The 20,675-nt window shown below is 43.1% G+C and overlaps 1 protein-coding gene across 3 annotated transcripts in view; it reads left to right on the plus strand.

Moving 5' to 3' along the window:
• Positions 1-20,645, plus strand: part of itprid2 (ITPR interacting domain containing 2) — a 59,553-nt gene extending 38,908 nt beyond the window's left edge. For 2 of the 3 annotated variants that reach the window (XM_049593690.1, XM_049593689.1), the window contains exons 11-23: positions 3,255-3,287; positions 3,455-3,562; positions 4,280-4,640; positions 4,853-5,075; positions 7,911-7,962; positions 8,390-8,472; positions 9,917-11,716; positions 13,382-13,441; positions 13,887-14,011; positions 14,112-14,226; positions 14,964-15,029; positions 15,119-15,484; positions 16,730-20,645. In XM_049593690.1, coding sequence (XP_049449647.1) covers positions 3,255-3,287; positions 3,455-3,562; positions 4,280-4,640; positions 4,853-5,075; positions 7,911-7,962; positions 8,390-8,472; positions 9,917-11,716; positions 13,382-13,441; positions 13,887-14,011; positions 14,112-14,226; positions 14,964-15,029; positions 15,119-15,484; positions 16,730-16,837 — 3,500 coding nt within the window. In that variant the 3' untranslated portion in view covers positions 16,838-20,645. The remainder of the gene's footprint in view (positions 1-3,254; positions 3,288-3,454; positions 3,563-4,279; positions 4,641-4,852; positions 5,076-7,910; positions 7,963-8,389; positions 8,473-9,916; positions 11,717-13,381; positions 13,442-13,886; positions 14,012-14,111; positions 14,227-14,963; positions 15,030-15,118; positions 15,485-16,729) is intronic. The other variant, XM_049593691.1, reaches the window with a different exon arrangement.
• Positions 20,646-20,675: the final 30 nt, after the last annotated feature.

Below are 20,675 nucleotides of genomic sequence, written 5' to 3' on the forward strand. Positions count from 1 at the left end.
TGCTCTCCTCAAAGCCAACAGACTCCATTGACAGCAACTTCAACATCGACTTTATTTTGCCCCTAGAGGGCAATTAGTTGCACAGCAAGTAAAGACAAACATAAAACAGACACAAGAGAACGCATATAAATACTCAACAATCAGGGGGAGGTGGGGGAACCAAATATAGTGATCTGAAACAACAGTGGCCGTCAACAACAACCATCAATATCAACACGAACAACATAAACATCACTCATCACGAGTAACAACCAGCCAAAAGAGTAGCCTCAGTACGAAGTTTGACACGAGCACACAGGAGTTGCTGGTCCACCGACAACTGGATTGTTAACTGTGTTTGTTATTTTGCGACTTCTGGAACCGAGCTGACGTAACATCCACAGCAGTACATGGGTTTATATGTAGCAATGGCATCCTGCAGAAACCGACATCAGGTCACGTAGGAAAAAGTTGTTGGAAGGGCTTGGGAAAAAAGCTCTTTGAGGGTTAATCATTCATACTTTGACCAAAACTAGAATTTTTGACTGAATACATCGTGAACACTACTGGAAAGTAGGGGTGTGGATCACAAAAGGCTCCACGATACAATATTATTGTGATTTTAAATGTGTTGCGATATGCTGGGTATAATGTCCCCAGTGTAGAATGATGTACAAAGATAAAAAAAGGAGCTGCCCTTTACATAATAATTCTACAGCAAGTTTCAGAGTTGCAAGGAGGGTCTTTTTTTTCTGTAAGTGGATCTTTGGACGTTTATTTGCAATGAGCAATGGAAATATTACACGTGCAATGGTATGTCAAACTGTAAATCATACATGATCTGAATATGTGTCTGAAGTCTCATGTTTGCTCAGATCTGACTGAGTTACGACTCTGAGAGGGAGTATGTTTTTTGGCACCAACTGCGGCAGTTTGGTTGTAAAATCCTTCAATAGCCTCGATCAGTTACGTGTCACAGACCATGTTGATGAGCAGCCAAATCAGCATGCCAAACTACAATTACAAACTTCCTGTTGTTGTCAGGACACCTTTGGCTTTTACCTCACACAGTGTCTTCACCTCACCTCTCTCCCTCTGTGCCTCCCTTTGAACTCTCCTGCCTTGTTTATAGTGAGGTTGTTTCAGGGCAGAATACCTTTTTAAATATCTTTGTAATGTCAGCTCAGGTCAGTTCTCAACACAGCTGCACTGTATGTAGTGTGAAGGTGTGCTTATTTTGGCTGTCCTGATATCCTAGTGGAGGGGATATTTTGCAGAACCAGCCTTGTATCGTAACAATATGGGTCGTATGTGTAACTATACTGTGTTAAATCTTCCTGGATCATACCAGCACCTAGATCTCAGTCCTCATCTCTCAGCTCAAATTCACTTGGGAAGCATTTTGCATCATCCTGCAGCCTTTCACTGGCACCCGGGCTGTTGCTCAAACTACAGATTGTGCTTCTGCATTTTCGTATATCCGCCACCACAGACACAAAGAGTATAGAAGTGGATCAACTCAGATTAAACTGTAAGACTGAGCAGTAATTCTACTGTACTGCTTGTGTCTCTTCAAAAAACATATTATAGTGCACTGTTTGGCTGTTATACGAGATCATTTGTTACCAGCCAGCTGCCATATTGTTTCCTGTGACAACAATGGTCAAGCTTGCATTATGTCACCCACCAGAGGGAGCATTTATTGGTCTTGTGTGGCGCAGTGCATTCTGGTAGTTGTAGGTTTTCTATCTCTTGAGCTAAATCAAACGCCACAGCTCTTTTCCTCTGTTTTCTCTGGTCATGTAGCACCAAAAGTATTTGTGTTTCCTGCTGCATAGACAGCTTAGTTTATGAAAGACCATCTTTCCAGCAGTGAAATACCTTTTTAAGATACATACTATGTAATTCTCTCCTCCTCCTCTCTCCCCATGTTTACTATCTGTCTGCCTAAAATACCAAAAGAAAATGTGTTGATTGTAGTTTACATTGGACTTTTCCCGGGTTGTCCTGAATACCAGTTTTTGGGCATTGAAGCTTCAGATAGAAAAATCTGTAATTAACCTAAGCTTCAGTGGGGGTTAATGAGAGACGGGAACGTAAGTCAGACTTTTTTTTAAATTTTAGTTTTCAGTCGAGCATGTGACTATTAGCCATTTTGTTAGCATGCAGGTCATAGTAACATTAACCATAATAGCTAGAAAAAAAAGAATAGAAAGAAATTTGTGATGGCGTCCATCTGTGTTTACGAAAGTTCACTGTAATGCTAAGTAAAGCCCACTAAAACAGTTATTATGGTAGCTGTCTTCTACCCAGACAAGAAGTTTCAGTCCTTCATCGAATATTAAATTAGAATGAGAGTCACCAGAATTAGAGTTGGGAGAAGAGTGATGTAACTGAATGCCACTAATGAAATGTGTCAGCCACAGTGAGTCAGTTATTTTAGGAGTTAGAGGTCAGACTGGGATCAAAGGTGAGAGGCTAAGAGCGAGCAGGCCCCTGCTGTATTTCAGGTGATGACATCAGAGCGAGTTATGTGGCATTTGCAGAGTGGCGGACAAAAGGCAGAGGTCTGTGTTTCATAACAGACTGACAACTATTTAGACAGTGAGGGATAGAGGGATGGAGGGATGGAGGGACGAGTACGGAAGGAAGGAAAGTATGCAAGTCATCATCCTGTTAGAGATGAGACTGACAGCTCGACTTACACAACCACAGAAGAAGGAGGGAGGGGAGGCTTTGACGTCTGTGTCCAGTTAGACCATGAAATTACTTCATGAATTATTCTTCTGCTGCAGATAGTTACTGAATTCCAAACTTTTATTTTTGTTAAATGGGTGTAAGAATCAGCCAATGGCATGGTTGATATCTTTTATATTTTTTAAGAGTAACATGTAATTTTCAAAATTTTAGCGCAGCGCTCTACCTGACTCTGGCTGAGATCACTCATGTTCACTCACTGACTAATCCCTTACTAATAAAAATAACATTTATAGTGAAACTTTGGACAATAAAATGATAGAGCACTACACAGTAAATGGGGGATTGATGTTTCCTGAGACACTGCACTGGAACCTCACTGGTGGAGTTTATTGTGGTTTGAAGAACACTAATTTTTGTGGGAGGGAGTGCTTTAAAAACAAGCTGAGAGACACCAGGAAACATCCGACTAGCAGAGATATTTGAACTGGGTCAGAGGAGGAAGAGCGCTGCTGGATACTGACATGTTTCAGACTCTAAACTAAACTGCCTCCTGATCTACTCACTGCCTGTTACAGTTCACCAGTACGCCAGGACACATAAAGGAGCAGGTTAGGAAAAGCCTTCTTAAAAATCTTAGAGAATCCAAATCAGTGCAATGTTTTTAAAAAGCATCTTTTGTTTTTTAGTAGCATTTAACTAGTGTACATATTTTGTCTTTATTTTGACTCTGTGAAGCACTTTGTAACTTTGTTTTTTTCGTTTCTGTCTCTTTCAGGTCGTTTCCGTCAGATTGAGGTCTTGACCTCAGTAGCTAATGAGTTCTTCCAGCTCTACAGTCAAGTTTCTGGTCAACCTGTCCAACGCATCAGCTCCAGGGACCAAGGTAACCATGGCAACCAAGCCAAATCCACCAAAAGACAGTTATTGCTTTCAGACCTAGAGTTGTCTTGCTTTGCTCCAAATCAGGGACTATTTTTGTTACAAAGTTGTATAATTGCCTAGAGTTGGTTCGTGTTCTCACGGCAGCATTTACAAGCGGACCAGATCAAATGTCTTGTGTGAGAAAGCTGCTCTTGATTGGTCAGACTTTCCATGTGGGAAAAATCCAGGAAGTAAACAAAACGTTGAAGAAGAGTACACTTGCACAGCAGGAAAGGGCACTTCAAAATTAAAACCTCTGTGCTGGAAATTCACCGTACTTAAAAAGAAAGTGTGATATTTTTTTTTTTACAAACTTGACATGTTCATGAGTCACTTGCGATCCTTTCAAAATGGACCCGCAACCCACCTTTGGACCCTGACCCACCATTTGGGAGCCACTGTTCTAGACTTTTAGAGGACACTGGACTTTTTTGTCTAGACCAAGTTTGAGCACTTCAGTGAAACGTAAAACAACCTACTTTGAGATTGAGTTTTTGTCAATGATAGAAATTTTGTGATAGTTTCATTCCATCATTTTTTTTTTTCATCTCAATAACGTCTTATCTTCACCATGGACAAAACGTTAGTTGATGAATATATTTTGTCTCAGACTATGTTAACAGAACAAGCACTACGTTTGGTTGATAGTGGTTTTTACTCTGATTGTTTTATCTCTCAGGAGGAGAAGTGGGTGAAGCAGGTGAGGAGAAGTCATCTCCTTCTCTAAAGAGGAGCGGCTCGGCTCGAAACGTCGCCAAACTCCTCAAGAAAACCATCACCAAACACAACCTGCTTGCAGCCTCCTCCGAGTTGCCTGAAGTGAACACACCTAACCAGAAAACACCATCAAACGGACACGCCACTTCTGATCACACACACACCAACGATCACGCACACACCACCACCGGGCTGGAACAGAACGGCAGCAGCACCGAACCCGACCACCAGGTGGAGACCGGCACCCAGAAACACATGCGCAAGAAAGACAGCTGTCCCTTGGCGACAGTTAAAGAGGAAACCAATGGGGATGGAGAGGAAAGGTAGGACAGACCAGTAGCTAATGTAAGCTGGCTAATATTAAAACCAGTTTGCAGTGGAGATGGAAGTACTCAGACACCTTACGTAAAAATACCAGTACATCAGGTACTCTAGTTACACACACATTAAAATCCTACTTGAGTAAAAGTACAGAAATATTAGTAGCACAATGTAAAAGTATTTTAGCATCGTTACTGATCTCACCTCCCATCAGTCCTGAACAGAGCAGCAGCACCGAACCAGCAGCCAATGGAGAGCATCAACCAGAGTCAGCTGACTCTCAGTCATCCAATCAGAAAACTGAAGAGGGAACCCAGGTGGTCAAGGAGGAGGAGAAGAATCTGACTTCAACCCCAGAGAAAGCTCCTCCCTCCCTGCCCCCGCTCCAGCTGGCCCAGCTTCGCACAGAAAACACGGACTCTTTCGACATGGAGGAGGTACGGCGTTCCCCTGGGTTCTCTCCTGGGTTCTCTTAGGTTCTTCATACTTGTGTTCTCCACCCGCACAATGTAGTGGGACAGATATCTGTTTCACAAACATCACAGCTTTTTACTTCTTGTCAACTCTACAGTAACGTTACCCTTGCCTCCGATGTTAGTGATAAAAGTGCTTTTTTGTCCTAAAGTTATTTAAGATAGTTTCCAGAGTTAGCTTTGTACATATTGTTGATAGCATTTACAGTTTGTTTTGGTACGTAGTGTTTTGGTGATTTTAATAGTGAAGTTTGCCTGTAAATTAACCTAGCTAGCTATTAAAATGAAAATAAAGCATATATAGCAACCTTACGTTAGCTAAGCTCTGAAAACCAGGCTAATGTTGGTGCTACACATTGACTGTATAAAATAATGGATGTAGCCACCATGACATCATCCACTGGTTTGTGGACTCACACTCACCATATTCGAATGTGAGGGTGGAGCTGTGGAGGAGTGAGGGGTGGATCTGATTTATATCAGTAATGAAAATAATACATTGTATTTAAAAAGGCGTATTTTAAAACACCCAAGGTCACCTTACACAGCATAAAATTACATACAGAGCAAGATACATGAATTGGGCAAACACATACTGTTGCTGTGATGGGTTTTGAGATGGGATTTGCAGGACATTATGCTGTCGGACTGTCGAATGTGTGGAGGTAGGGAGTTCCAGAGCTTGGAGGGAGTGCAGCTGAAAGCCTTGGCACACATGATGCTGAGGCGTGAGGTGGGAATGGTCAGGAGACCAGCAGAGGGAGAGTGCAGGGAGTGGAGGGGGCTTGTGGCGACGGCTTTCATACAGCGTGTCACTCAAATTCCTCAATATGCGTAACTTAAAGCCTTAATAAAATGTAAATGGGTGAGTGATATAAAAGAACAAAAATAGTTTTACAGGAGACTCCATGTGGATTATACAGGAAGATATCGTTGTTTTTATTCATTGAGTCACTCAGCTCAGTTCCACATGTGCCTATATTGAAATCAGAAAGCTCACAGTGAAATTAACTGCCTTGATTTATCATTATGGGTATAATTAGTTCATACAGTCCGTACAGACAGAAAGAGATCTGTTGGATTTGAGTAGCTTCCCTGGAGCTTACATTTTATTAGTCATACCAGACAAAAAAAAAAAGGGGGGCTCGAACTCGCAATGTTGGAACGCAACCTGACGTCACGCTGTGGTGGCCAATCACGTAACAGGTGAACAGACTAGAAAGATGCCAGAAATACTTTCTTTCTATTGTTAAATATTACAGTGAGTAAAAAAAATAAAGTATTTATTATATCTGCTGCGCAGCGATGGGTCAGGTCCGGGCATTTTTAGGCAGTTCTGAGCAACAAGCAGAAGAATTGGAAGACATTTAGGAATTTAGCAACACAATCTGCCTTTTGCATCAGCTGAGGCTTGAACTCACAACCTCTGAGACTAAGAATCAACTTCTATCTCACTGAGCTAATTAGTCAGTGACAATTTATATGTAGCTTCACAAATTGACTAAGCCAGATGTGCAGGTTTAGCAGCCATCCATGCATGGAAAAGCAGATTTCAAACCACTGTAAAAAATTCAGTTATCAAAATAAAAATCTGAAAATACACATATTGCATCTAGACAGCATGGAGATGTTAGTAATTTGTTTGTAACAATGATTGATTTGCTCCATAAGTGAAAAACTGATGTTTAAAATTGCCATTTTTACATTGACTCCGATTGTTCACATTAGAGCAAAATTCAAAATGCTGAGATAAAATTCTGAAATATGCCACACATCATCTACCATGACTCTAGAATTTTGTCTTTTTTTCATGAACATTGAAGATTTATTTAGCAAGAATTTGCACGTATATGTTTACAGTACCGTTTACAGTCAAACATTTTGATGCACTGTAGGCTCAATTTTTGATAAATCAAAAATCTGAGAAACATAGTTTGTGTAGGACAGTCTGAAGATGCTCTGTAGCAAGTTCGGTGTCAATTGAGCAAAAATTGTGGGAGGAGATAAGTTTAAGAAGTTTTACAGTTTTTGAGTAATGAACTTCATAACTTTTAATAGGTTTAAATGTTTCTTCAGCACTGGGGCTACAGTTTGATGAAAGTTGTGAAGTTGTAGCACGTATGGTTGATTTGTTATGAATTTTCAAAGTTTTGAACTTTAGACACTTGCTGTAGCGCCACCATCAGGACTATTGGCTTGAGTTTACAGCTGAGGATATCTGGCATGAGACTGGACCTTTGTGCAAAGTTTGGTGAGTTTTCACCCATGGGAAGTATGATTTCCTTGGAGGGAGAAAGAAGAAAAATACCTAAGATTACAATAGTGTCTGCCCGGACCCTAATTAATACCTCATGTTCACCACCCTACAAAGGAAAGCACTTGCTTGGTTTGTTTGCGCACACGTGTGTCTTTTCTGGCGGTAAAGATACGACAACGATGATAATCAAAAAAGAGTTCTACAGATCTTTGAAGCCATAATGAACTCTTAACGAAGACAAAAAGTCTGTGAGATGGGGAGATTGGCTTTCTCTCCACACTGCACTCCCCCATAAATAGGCCAGGTTAGTGACTCCCACACCGCCTCACAACCTTACAGCTTATCGCCGCAATTCCTGATTTGGTGTGAATGCGGCCTGAGACACTTAAAAAATGAACGCACCAAAAACCGGCGTGGATTGACCTTTACAGTGAGTCCTATTTCATGAGGAGCCTGATCGAGGTTTGCTGCTTTAGATGAAGCAGCATGTTGACCAAGCGTGTTTCTGTCTTTTAATATTCAGTGTGCTTTTGGTCTTTCAGATTCAGAGTAACGAAGATGAGGCTCTTCCACTCAGAACTTCCAGAGCCACTGGTGAGTTCACCTTTCAATCTTTCAAGTGCCCTGTCAACTTGTGAACATGCAGGGTTGACATTCAGTGATGCCAAAATACTTTCTTTGAGGTTTAAGAAATATGTTGACTGCATTTCCTTCCTCATTAAATATTTGCAACACATATTTCTGTTTTAACATTTTGAAACTTACAGCTGTGTTAACTTGCTAGTCTCTCAGTCATTGTTGACACATTTCTACATTCCTCTCCAGTGTATCAATGACAGTTTATATCTGCAGCCTGTGTCTGTATGCAATAAACATGTTTCCTGTGTTCACTTAGATCTCAGTGAGGACAGACTGTCCTGTCTCTTTATGCTCAGTATAAATGATTCTGCTGTGCCGCCAGCTGGACAGATGGGGTACTGCAGGAGTAATCATGTTGTCTCATTGTCTGTGTCTTTCTCAGACCTGTTGAGGACAGTCAGTCAGCAGTCAGACAGCAGTGGTTTCGCTGAAGAGCCCTCCGCCGACTCCAACAGCTACCTCAAGGTCTGTTTGTGAGTTTTTGTTTGAAGTTGCCTGTGTCTCAGTCAGGATCACCAAGTTTGACCTTTAAGTTCTTTGAACTGACTCATATAATTCCGCTTAGTCTTATCTCACCAGGAGGAGAACATCCCTACACATTAATCAAATGTGGGAGAAAATGGTTTCATGATGTGCTATGAAACCTTGTAAGGCAGTGTGGGACATTTATCCCTGCTGCAGATTCTCAAATGTCTGCAGTCTGCAATATATCACAGTGAACACCCCCTCCCATCCCTCCAGTGGAGTACAAGGCACTTTTTCTTATACACTGGGGACATTATGACACAGAAAATGACTCAACAAAATTATTCTCATGGTGACTTTAATGCTTGTGCTACAGCTTAATTTATCTCTCCCTGTAGAGCTTCATCTTATTTTAGTAAACGATCACCAATAAACAGTGATAGAATGGAAGTAAGTGTATTTATTGAAGCACTTTACTTCCACAAAATCTTGAGTTTCTTGTACATTACTGCAGCATTTTAGTTCTAGGCAACTTTATACTACCTCATTCTACTTCACTTTTTAGAGGGAAACCACTAGACCAGTGGTTCCCAACTGGCCCACCCACAGGGTTCAGATTTCTACTTAGTCATTAGTTAAAGGTCCACACAGTAGAGGTGTGCCATATCATCTTGTTCACGGTAATACCTATATAGTTTTTAACATGGCATGAAAATTCCTATCACGATACTCGCGATATTTCAACTTGTTAACATACTGACGCCATACTTCTACCCGCGGCAACAACAAGCATGGCTGAAAGTGGAATTATTAGCGACTCCGCGGTGGTTCCAAAAAGAGGAGTAGCTTCAGTAGTGTGGAACCAACTGTGGCGTCCTGAATGTTTTATGAACAACCCTGGACTTCTCAGACTCTCTTAGTGACTTACCGCTCAGAGGGAACTCATTCAGCGGCTCCTCTGGCAGCAGCACAGCGTCTCTCCCTCTCCTCTCTCGCTGTGCGTCAAGTGATTTTGTCATAAACCTTTCGTAATGTAAACCTACGTGTCGCTTGCGGCTTGACAAACAGACAAACAGTGACTGAAATAATAGTAATAACTGTAAAAATAGGACAAGAATAACCCGATGACATCACGCACGTCGTAAAAGACAACCTGGGATGATTGGTGTGGACCACTGTGTAGTCTGTCATGTCTGTCGGCCAAGTCACGGCACGTTTTATGACTCCACAACCATGTTATCTGACATAGTGACTGTTGGAACAAACAAAAATGTCATGTTGTTTTAAATTTTAAAGATGATACTTTTCGGCTCTGAGTTAAGAAGAAGTTTGAATGCAGAACTTTCACTTGTAATGGAGTATTTTTACATTGTAGTATACTTAACACAAGGATCTGAGTGCCTCAACGACAACTGGTGAATTAATTGTTGATAATTGTGATCAGGTGCAGGATAGCAGTGACAGCTGTGACAGCGAGACCACTGTGACGTCACACCCTTCACTCGATTCGGCCACGCCACTTGCGATGGACCAACCAGTGTTCGAGCTGCCAGATGGCCCAGAGACAGAGGCAGGGCCTGGTGGTGCTACTGAGGTGGATGGGAGGAGTAGTTCCAGGGAAGAAGATGAGCATGATGGGAATTCAGAGCAGTTTCCACAGTACACAGCTCACCACCTGCCCAGGAACCAACCAATTGGAGTGCGGCAGGATGAGAGCGAGGAGAAGGAGGAGGAACAGCAAGTTGAGATTGGAGACCGAACTGATCCCAAACCAGAACCAGAACCAGAGCCAGAGCCAGAGCCAGAACCAGAACCAGAACAGGAGAGTCTGTCTGCTGCAAAAGAAGAACCACAACAGACCACAGCAGACACAGAGCCACCCACAGCAGAAGTGGCTGCTGAGGTTCAAGAAGAGCGTGAATTCTTGGATGATTCTGGTTCACTCTGTTATCCTCCTCCTCCATCCTCTCCAGTTCTCAACGCTCTGATCCGAGCCAAGCAGAACCAGCTGACCCGGAATGGGCAGCGGGGTGACCCCCAGTCCGCCAACCCCCCCCCAACCCCAGGTAGAGGACGAGGAAGACGTGGTGTCCCTCTACAGAGGTCCTCCTCCCTCCCACTCTCGTTCCTCTCACCCTCCAGGGTTGTGTCCTCCGTCAGGATCCAGTTTGGGCGCGGCCAGGCGTCCTGCACGCAGCCCAGGTACTCCTTCAAATACACCCAGGAGGCTGAGGGGGACAAGGGAGAGGAAGAAGAGCAGGAAGGACGAACTAACATTCTGTCTACTCTGATCATAAACCCCGCTTCGTCGTCTGACTCTATCAACCATCCGACAAGGCTTCCCACAGAAGCTCCCGTCCCACCTAAACCAATCCCACGCCACCTGATGCGGTCAACAATGTCACTGCAGAGTGCCAGCCCTCCTCCTAATTGGTCACCAGGAAGCCAAGCCCACTCCTGGAGTACCCAGAGCGTTCCCGATCTCTCCTTCAATCAGCGGCAACCAGGCCAGTCCCAGCAGAACATGAGCGCCAACCAGAACCAGCAGAGTTGGAATCCAGGGCAGACGATGTTCCGTTACCCTAATCCTAATCCTACAGCTCAGTACCCAAGCCCCAATCCTAGTCCCAGCCCCTACCCCTTCACTCCGAACCTTCCTACACCCTACCCTTCCCCTCTCCATCCATACGCCAGCCTCCCTAACCTCGCTCACCACCACAACTTGTCCCACCATTCCAGTCTAACCAGTCTCTACCAGCCTGCAACTTCTGCAAACCCCCACCACAGCAGCTTCTCTAACATGCATCATGCCTCAGCTCCTGCAACTCCCCACCACGTCAATCTGGGCGGCCTACATCCAGGAACTCCACCGATGCCCCACCAAGCGTACAGTCATCTATACGGTCATCAGCCACCTTACCACGCAACTCCATATGGCTCGCAGTTTGTCTCACCCTACCTTGGTTACCATGGGTACAACATGAACCCACACATGGCCTACCCTCCACACGTCACCCAGTATCCACCACCTCCAGAGCACAGCCTCCACCCGGGGCTTGCTCCTCCTGCTGCAGGCTTCCACCCAGGCCTGGCTTCATCCCTCGGCTCGGGTCACAGCCTCCACCCGGGCCTCGCTCCTCACGCTGCTCAAGGTCCAGGATCCAGCCAGGGCCCATCCAGCACTGAGATGCAGCTGAGGAGAGTTCTGCACGACATTAGAGGAACGGTTCAGAGTCTGGGCCAGGTAAATCCTCTTTGATCCCAGTGTCTAAAACTGAAACTGTCGGTTGTAAATGAAAAGGTTGTGTATTACTACTTTGTTTTATTTTGTAACTCTTGCCATGAAAATAGGTCCAACTGGTTAATCAATGGTTAGACAATGATTTTGCCAGATTAGCACATCCACAATGTTTTTAATAATCTCTGACTGGGACCAACGACTTCTTGTAGTCTCCGCTGGTTGCCAGGAACAAGTCTAGACTGAAAAACAGTTCAGCACAGACCACTCATTGTTTTTACACTTCGAGTTTTCTACGAATCAAACAAAGGAGACACAGCATGCTAATTGGTGAGCTTTGAGGTGTTGGTAGACGAGTATTGTTACCTCTAGACAGAACTGGGCTAGCAATAACCCCCCCGTTTTCAGTCTTTATGCTAAGATAATCATGAAATTGTTCTATTCTGCTTTTATCGAGTCTGTTCTTTCTTTTAACATCATGTGTTGGTTTGGTAATCTGAGCCTTAAAAACAAGAACAAGTTGGAAAAAGTGGTCAAGTTGTGCTCTAAGATCACTAGTGTTACTTTAATTAACCTTCAGCATCTGTATAAAGAGAGGGTCACCTCTAAAGTTTGGTCTATTGTCTCAGGCTCTCAACATCCCCTCCATGTTGAGTTTCAGATGCTTTCTTCAGGGTGGAGGTTTTGCCTCCCTAAATACAGCACTAAGCGTTACAGATTGTCCTCTGTCCCGACTGCAATCGTTTATCTTAAACAGCAGTGACCACTACTGTCCATGATTTACCCCCGACAGAGTGTGGATACTGGATTTTGTGTGTTTGTTTTGTATTGTATTGCCTGTTACTCTTGGCCACTGTCTGTGTCCAGAATTACTCCTCAGGGACATTTAAGTTTACCTTACCTTAACTTATCTTACCATACCATACCATACCTTACCTTACCTTACCTCACCTTACCTCACCTTACCGTACCTTACCTCACCTTACCTCACCTTACCTCACCTTACCGTACCTTACCTTACCTTACCTCACCTCACCTTACCTTAGTTAGCTGGCTTTAGGCGGCTTCATATTTAGCATACAGACATGAGAGGGGTATCAAGCTTTTTGTCTTACTCTTGGCAAATAGAGTCAAGGCCATTAATGACTTAAATGTCAAACATTTAATTTAAGCTGTGGTGGATGTTAATAACAGACAGCTTGGCAAGAAAAGCAATTTGATTTATAAAGCACATTTGATCCACAGAGGCAGGTTCAAGGTTAAACAGCACAATACAAAAGACAATTTCAATTCAAAGTTAAACAATACAATTTAAATTTAAGATAAATAAATCAAAAGAATGAGCAGGAAAAAATTTCAAATTTAAAAGACTTTGAGATTTAAAAACAGTTAAATGTGTTTGGGAAAGCAATTCTCTGGTGGTTGTGTGTTGGTGTGGATGTGGGTGGGGTCAGATGCTTTAGATATGGGCCTCTAGTTTCATAGTTGTAAACTGGCAGTAATGGCTGGAAAATTGCGTGATTAATCAGCTATTGACCCCTGAAGCCCATCTGCAACACCAGGGCTAATGACCTCATTTCCTGTAGTAAAGTTTTAACTAGATTAACTCTCACTTTCGTCAGCTTGTTGTGTTCCCCTTCTTGTCCTGACATCACTGTCCTCTCCGTCTAGATGCGAGCTGACACTCCAGATGTGTTCAGGCACCACAGAGCACCTCTGTCAAGCCACCAGGTACCGTCATCCCTTGTCACTCCTGCAATATCCATCTGATGCTTGAATTCTTTCTGTGTACACTTTTTATGTGGGAAGTGAAGTAGTGAAGGTTGTGGGTTAAATCTAGCGTAAACGCTTCCTGCAGTTAAAGTGTGTTTAAATCTTACCATGTATAAATTTTACTGGCAGTCCACGATACAAACACAGAATCCAAACTTCTCTTTGAAGGCAGGTCTGATCTCGAACTGGGCTTTACTAAGGAGACAACATGTGGAGAACATTGTGCTCCATACTTACGTATTTTCCACCACTGTGTATTCAGTTATATAATACAGTTTGCATAACCTAAAATTTACATACTGTTAGTTTGGAGTATGATATATGAGACTGTTTCCATTCAGGAAGCAACAGAGAGAAGAATGTTGTTGAGTTTCACTTCATTACTCTCCCTCCCTGTTTTCAGCCTTTGGAAGAGTTTCAGCAGAAGAGGCAGAGTCTCAACTTGTTCCGCAGTCAGATGATGGACTTGGAGCTGTCGATCATCAGACAGCAGGCTCAGGTCTACAAACACCTGAGCCCGGCCGACAGGTGACTCATAAACAAACAGACTCATGCTTCACAGTACTCAGGACTGTGATGTTACTGTGACGCAAAACAAACCCGTGTGTGTTTGCGTCTGCGTCTGCAGGATGGAGGTGGAGCAGCTTCAGTCTCTGAGGTCAGCAGTGAGGGAGGAACTTCAGGAGCTGGAACAACAGCTGGAAGACAGACTGATGGAGCTGACGCATCACACACAACACAGGGTATATACACACAACACACTGTAGGGTATACATATACACTTAACATATGCAACACACCAAAATCTTTTATGTACCAAGCTGTAAACATGTTAATTTCTACTGTGAAGTTGGGAATTTTTATGTGGGGGTCTGTGGGGATTAATTCGCTTTTAGAGCCTCAGGAACTTTTTGGCTCATGGCTTAATTTTTTAGCCCCGGAGGTTGACACTTGTTCGAGACTAACAGTCAAACAACACAGGTTATACACACACAACTCACTCGTGACAGTGTGTACACAAGGCAAAAGGCACATATGCATAATCTGCACACAGGATAGTTGTCCTCCACCAGCTGTCTCTCGGCATTCTTCAGAAACTCAAAGTACGCCCAGACCTCAGACTTTGTGCATTTAGTTGAGGGGAAAATATCCTGAGTGCCGCTATCACCACCTTCCACCATGTTTTCATTCTTTGTGTTTACACATGCTACGCATTCATGCAGCACCTGCATTGCGAGACTTGAATGAGGCTGTTATTACATATCCTGATAATCCACCGCGATAATGCAATTAATTTAAACATAAACGGTAATTCCTACCGTGTAAAAATTAACTGAGATTTACCGTAATATCGGTAATCGTTACATCCCTAACGCATACACACACACAAGAACTGACAGGCGTCAGTTTTGAGACAGTTCATGTGATTTTCGACTAAACAGATAAACTTGACAGGATGTGACCCTGCTCTCTTCCTCAGGGTCTCCATAGAGACAGCAGTGTTGACAGTCTGTCCACAGAATCTGCACTGAGAGCCATGGAGCCGGTCAGCACACACACACACACACACACATTTGTTATATGAAGCTGTTCATGCTAATATTTGTCTTAATGTACGACCTCCTCTCTATCCAGGTGTCAGACCTCCTCAGAGAGCAGCATTACCTCCGATCGGAGCTCAGCTACGACGGCCACGCCACCCCCACCGATCCCTCTTCCCGATCCTCCAGTCCAGTCCATGGAGGGGACGGCGAGCAGAGAGGAGGCGTGTACAAGGCATCAGTTAACATAACCCCTGCCCCACCTCCTCGACCGAACGCACACATTGAGGAACAGAAGGAGGAGGAGGAGGAGGAGGAAGCGGAGGAGGAAAATAGGGATGCAGGAGAAAGAGGAGGAGGGAGTGGAGGAACAGGAGGAGGAGGAGGAGGAGAAGCATCCAAGGAAGAGGGAGCAGCAGGAGGAGTCAGAGTGGAGAATCTGCAGCAGCTCATCAAAGAGGTAACAGTCTGTCAGTCAGCACTTTGACTGGTCGAGGAGACGACTCGTACATTAAATGTAATGTGCATTGTCATAGTTTTTGTTTTTATTAGTCTTATATTTTTCGTGATAAAAGGTCATAACAAATGAATTTTGCCGTAAGATTTGTTTACAAAAATGAACAATTCATTTTACATTGTTGGGCAACAAGCAACAGTGATTGGACAAAGAAAAGTTACCTAGCAGCAGAATGCGCTCTTATTACTGTTAGTAGTTTCTTTTGTTTTTTAAAGACCTTTTTAGGTAAATTTGGCTTCTTGTTAAGGCCCCGATCACACAGACAGACAGCCACCCCATCACATCCTTACCCTAACCTTCCCATGTATTCAAGCTACCATTTTTTTCCACATTAATTAGTATCCAGCTCCTAAAATGTTGAGGCAGAGGGTACTTGCTGTAGCTCTGGTTGAGGGTGAGAGGCTGTCAGTAAATAGTTTGTTGGACACAGGGAAACAGAGATCTGTGTGGGTACATGAGACCGTATAAAAGAGGGTGGATCATGGGGAGTACCACCAGTTGGTCCAGGAGCTTCTCCTCCATGATGGCTGTTTCCAGGCATATTTTAGGATGACTCAGGGGCAGTTTGACAGCCTGCTGTCTGTTTTCTGGTCGTATAGCTCTGGGTATCCAGCAACCACTACCACCAGTTTCTCCTCCATTGTTTATCAACTGTAAACTTGTTGTCGTGACCACCACAGAAGGCTCGCCTCTCAAATCATCCAATTGGACAATGGGAAAAAAGACGACGAAACTGAAATGATGTGGGGGACTTTTCCGCTTTGAGTTGAAGTTTTTTCAACTCGAGGAGTTCAGAGCACTCTGGCGAAAACGTTAGGCATCTAAAGCGCAAAAAAGCAAGGCACATAGCAATGCAAAAACAGCGAGCAAAAAGCTTCATTATCATTAAAAACAATTACAACCAGCAGCTCCTGTGTTATGCGAGGTAAAATTACTGTTTTTGTCAGTGGAGTCTGGCTTTGAAGGAAGCATAGATAAGTTTCACTTTCTGTACAGTTACCTATCAGAAAGGGCGTCTGTTTGAGAAGTACTGAGCATACGACTGGACAAATGAGACTTGGATTGCACTGCACAAGTTGTGTGAGAGTTTGTAAAAGGTGGTCGTGGTGAAGTGCTCCTGTAAAACAGAGGACATGAGTAAAGACAGCGGCTGTTTGAATGTTCACCAGTTCTGTCTCTGTTCTCCAGATTCGGGAGAGCGTGGCACAGGAGGTCCGACAGGAGATCTACAGCGAGCTGCTCGCTGCCGTGTCGCCACGGCGATCGCCCCTGCCTGGCAGGCAGCACCCCCTGTAGTCACGACGACAGCAGAGCACTGCCCACTTTCACCTTCAGCCTTCATGACCACAGCCTGAGAGCAACACTGTCTGTCTGTAACACTGTATAGCTGAGTAACACTGTCTGTGTGGAACACTATGCGTCTGTAACACTGTATGTCTGTAACACTGATGACGGATTGAGCACATCGCCCGCATGTGATAAACTCAGACGGGACGCAGAGCACGGCAAGGACGCTTGTGTGTCTGTTTGCCAGTGTGATGCATGCTGGGAACAGCAGTCTGGACCTGTGAACGATCAGCGATGTTGCGTCATCTTTTCCTGTTTTGTTTTTCTAAGCTGTTTTGATCAAAGTCAGGCCTCAAACTATTTTCACTGCCACTAATACTACAAGTACGACAAGTACTACGAGTGGTGCTGCTAACAGTGCTCTGCCAGTACCAGCACTATGAGTCCCAGTCCTGTGAATGTACCCATCACGTTCTTTTGCCTACAGTCCCAGTCTGAGATCAGATCAGTCCGTCCTGATAAGAATAAGAACAAATAATCAGTAGCTTGTGACCTAAAACATTCATTCATTTGGTTGTTTGGCTGATTTGAGCCTTTAACATGTTGTCAGCATCACACAGGGGACCAACTTCCTTTAATTATACTGTAAGTGCCTTAATAATCTTTAATCTGAGCTCTTGTGCCTTTTTAGTTTGGGGGCTACATTCCTTCATCTTTAATAAGATTTCTCTGAGTCTATCAAACTTTAACGCCTTAAAGTTACTCATTCCATGCACATTTCACCTTCGTGTAAAACATTTAAAGAGGTCTTAAAATATACAATTAAGGGATCATGATCCTTCAGCTATCCACATTCCTTCATCATCATCTTCATCACCATCATCATTGTCATTGTGCATCTGTTCCTCACGCCTCATTCACAGTTAAATCTGTTGGTTAATGTTTTTTTCTTTGTGCTAAGCTGAACTGAAAGGATCTCACAAAACGCTGGACTGTCCCTTTAAAGGCCCAGACAAACAACACTGACGTCAGAGAACTCGTGGCGACAAAAGCCGACTGTTGAGTTGTCTTACGTCGCCTGTGTGTCGGTCAAAAAGTTGCACATGATATGTCATACAGATGTTATACATCTGCGTGACAGGAAATAACGTTCCATATCAGCAGGCGGCAATAGACCCATTTTGTGTTTGTAATAGTGATGACGTATTTTGTGGGCGGAGCCAAACTGGAGGCAGAAAGGGACAGTAGTTGTGTCGGTATCAGCGCCAAGTAAAAAAGCAATATATCGTTTATATTTCTTAACATGAGTTTATGATCTGTGTGTAGTGGAAAAAAGTTTTGTCTGCAGTTAATTAGGATCTTGATATTTAGGCTAATCACTGCTCAATGCTCAGTAGAGGAGGTTGCGTTGGGATTATTTGGATTATTTAATTATTTACGTGGTGAAAGATAAATCGTCATAAGAGCTGTAAAAACTCTAATTTGTCATGCATGAATTTGACTTATTGTCCTTGATTAATAGTTGTGGAGACGTCCCCACGTAATATGATTTAGTACAACTTATGACTATGCTAACGCACTAGCTAGCTAACACTGTCTGCTTATTAACACCTTAATCATATCTAAATATATTAACTTTCACCACTACTCTCTTTAGAAAGGCCACCGCAAGAAAACACGTTCTTTGTTTATGTTAAAGTCTAGCCAATAATGTACATTTAGATCGCTTCATCTGCGTCCAGGCAGGGAAAGTGAAATGACCCTAACATTAGCGATGTAGCTAACGTAGCTAGCATGCTACCTTTGGCTAATCGCTGACAGCTTGAAACAAGTGATGATTAATTTTCTGTTTTTTAATCTAGACAAAGAACGTGTTTTCTTGTGGTGTCCTTTCTATGTGACCGCTGGTGAAAGTTACTGTATTCTGGAGTTAATAAGCAGACAGCGTTAGCTAGCTAGTTGAAAAGTTGTCTAATGTTACTATTAGCCAAATCCATGCTAGCCAAATGTGACTTTTTACAGTTTATAATGATGATGAATTATCTTTCACCCATCAGTTATTCTGTTTGTGTAAGCCTCCATGGACTATTCAGCAGCGATTATATCCTGAATATCGAGATTATAATTAACTGGAGACAAAACTTTTACTAGACATTTTTATTTCTGGTATGTCAACTGTTTCTCTCCGATGTCCACTGTTTTTTTGCCACCAGTATGCGCACACAACTGCCTTGACGTGACCGTGACGTCCAGTGAACATTGGTCCATAGTCTTAAATTGTTGTTCGAAAAGGGCAACCGGGAAACTGTCAGAATGGATTCAAGACAGTTGTCAGCCAGTTAGCATATGAACAACACAGGCCTATGTCGATAGAACAAATGATAGTTACCGTGTGCTAGCAAACAATAACACAAACAATTACGAAACATTTTTTCCACATAAAAGCCAACAAGGGCCAGCGGTGCAAGACACACTGCAAAAACTACGGCAACAGATGCCGGCTGATGGCTCAACATCGAGCAATGTCCGGCTGTTGGCGTCATGCGTCGGGGCCTTTACACCTACAGTCTTGGCTTTGTGTGTGTTGGTTGTTACTGAGCAGGTGATTCGGTTCGTGTGTGATGTCATGAGGTACTGTGGAGGTCAAAGGTTACTCCGCAGCAGCAGCAGGTTTCAGTAAGTTGTCATGGTGACAGTGATGGTGATGATGTCGATAATGATGCAATCCCCAGTGTGAGGGAGGAGCTTAGCGAGCACACCTGAGCTGAGTTAGCCTGGTTAGCATGTTAGCTTCCCACTGTCCAATGACAAATCTGTGTGCAATAATAATATGAATATATTGATTATGTATTGATTACTGACACTATCAGTAAGTCACTGCTAACATTTCAGGTCATCCTGCACCACTTCAGCACAAACTGTCTACCTGCAGATCGGATACAAACTAATCTGCAGCTGGTTTTCTGTCGAGAGAAACTCTGATTTTCCTGCTTTTTGCACAGAATCCACAGAAATAATTGATTATTGAACAATTGATTACTAATTATTGACCAACCTAATTAATGAGCATCCATTTTCTTGAGCTCTTAAGCCTGTGTGGAGTGTCTCTGTGGTCCCTCGATGGTTTTCAGATGAACAGTCACATCTGAAAACTTTGGGAGTCTCTGAGGTGACACGAGCACTCGGCACCCACCATCGCTGAGTGTGATTGACCTGTCAATCAATGCAGACATGCTCCTAAATACCTCTTCTTCTTCTTCTTCTTCTTCTTCTTTTTTTTTTTTTAAATCTTCGTAGAACAATGAGTCTTAAATCTTCCTCACAGACTCACATTAGAATTTAAATATCTACTGAAAGCTGAACTTTTGGAAACAATTAACTTCTTGTTTTTGTGGATGTTCATTTGTGATGTTTGGGAGCAGTACATGGTGAAGAGAATCTGAGTTGTATTAAAAGCTCTAAATCATTATTAACCTTTGACCTTTTGATTCTCTTCACCATTTATTGATGTTGTTTGTTTCAACTTTTTTATTTTTCATGTTCACTGATCACAAACTTTGCTCTGCTGGACCAACACTCACTGTGAGCTCCGAGGCTCTACGTGCTTTTATTTTTATTTTTTATTTTTAACTGATCAAGAAAAGAAAAATCCCTCACACACTTCTAATTACAGTTCACTGTCTGTCTGTTGGTGTCTATTAATTTCTATTGATGTCTATTAATGATGTGTATTTTGTATTGATGTCTTATCGGCGGGGTGCAGGGGAGGGATCACTCTGTAGAGATGAGAATAATAAAGATGTATTTATTTTCAGTACACACGAGTGCTGCTTCACTTCTGTGGGAC

This window comes from Epinephelus fuscoguttatus, linkage group LG13, assembly GCF_011397635.1.
Source record: "Epinephelus fuscoguttatus linkage group LG13, E.fuscoguttatus.final_Chr_v1".
NCBI lineage: Eukaryota > Metazoa > Chordata > Actinopteri > Perciformes > Serranidae > Epinephelus > Epinephelus fuscoguttatus.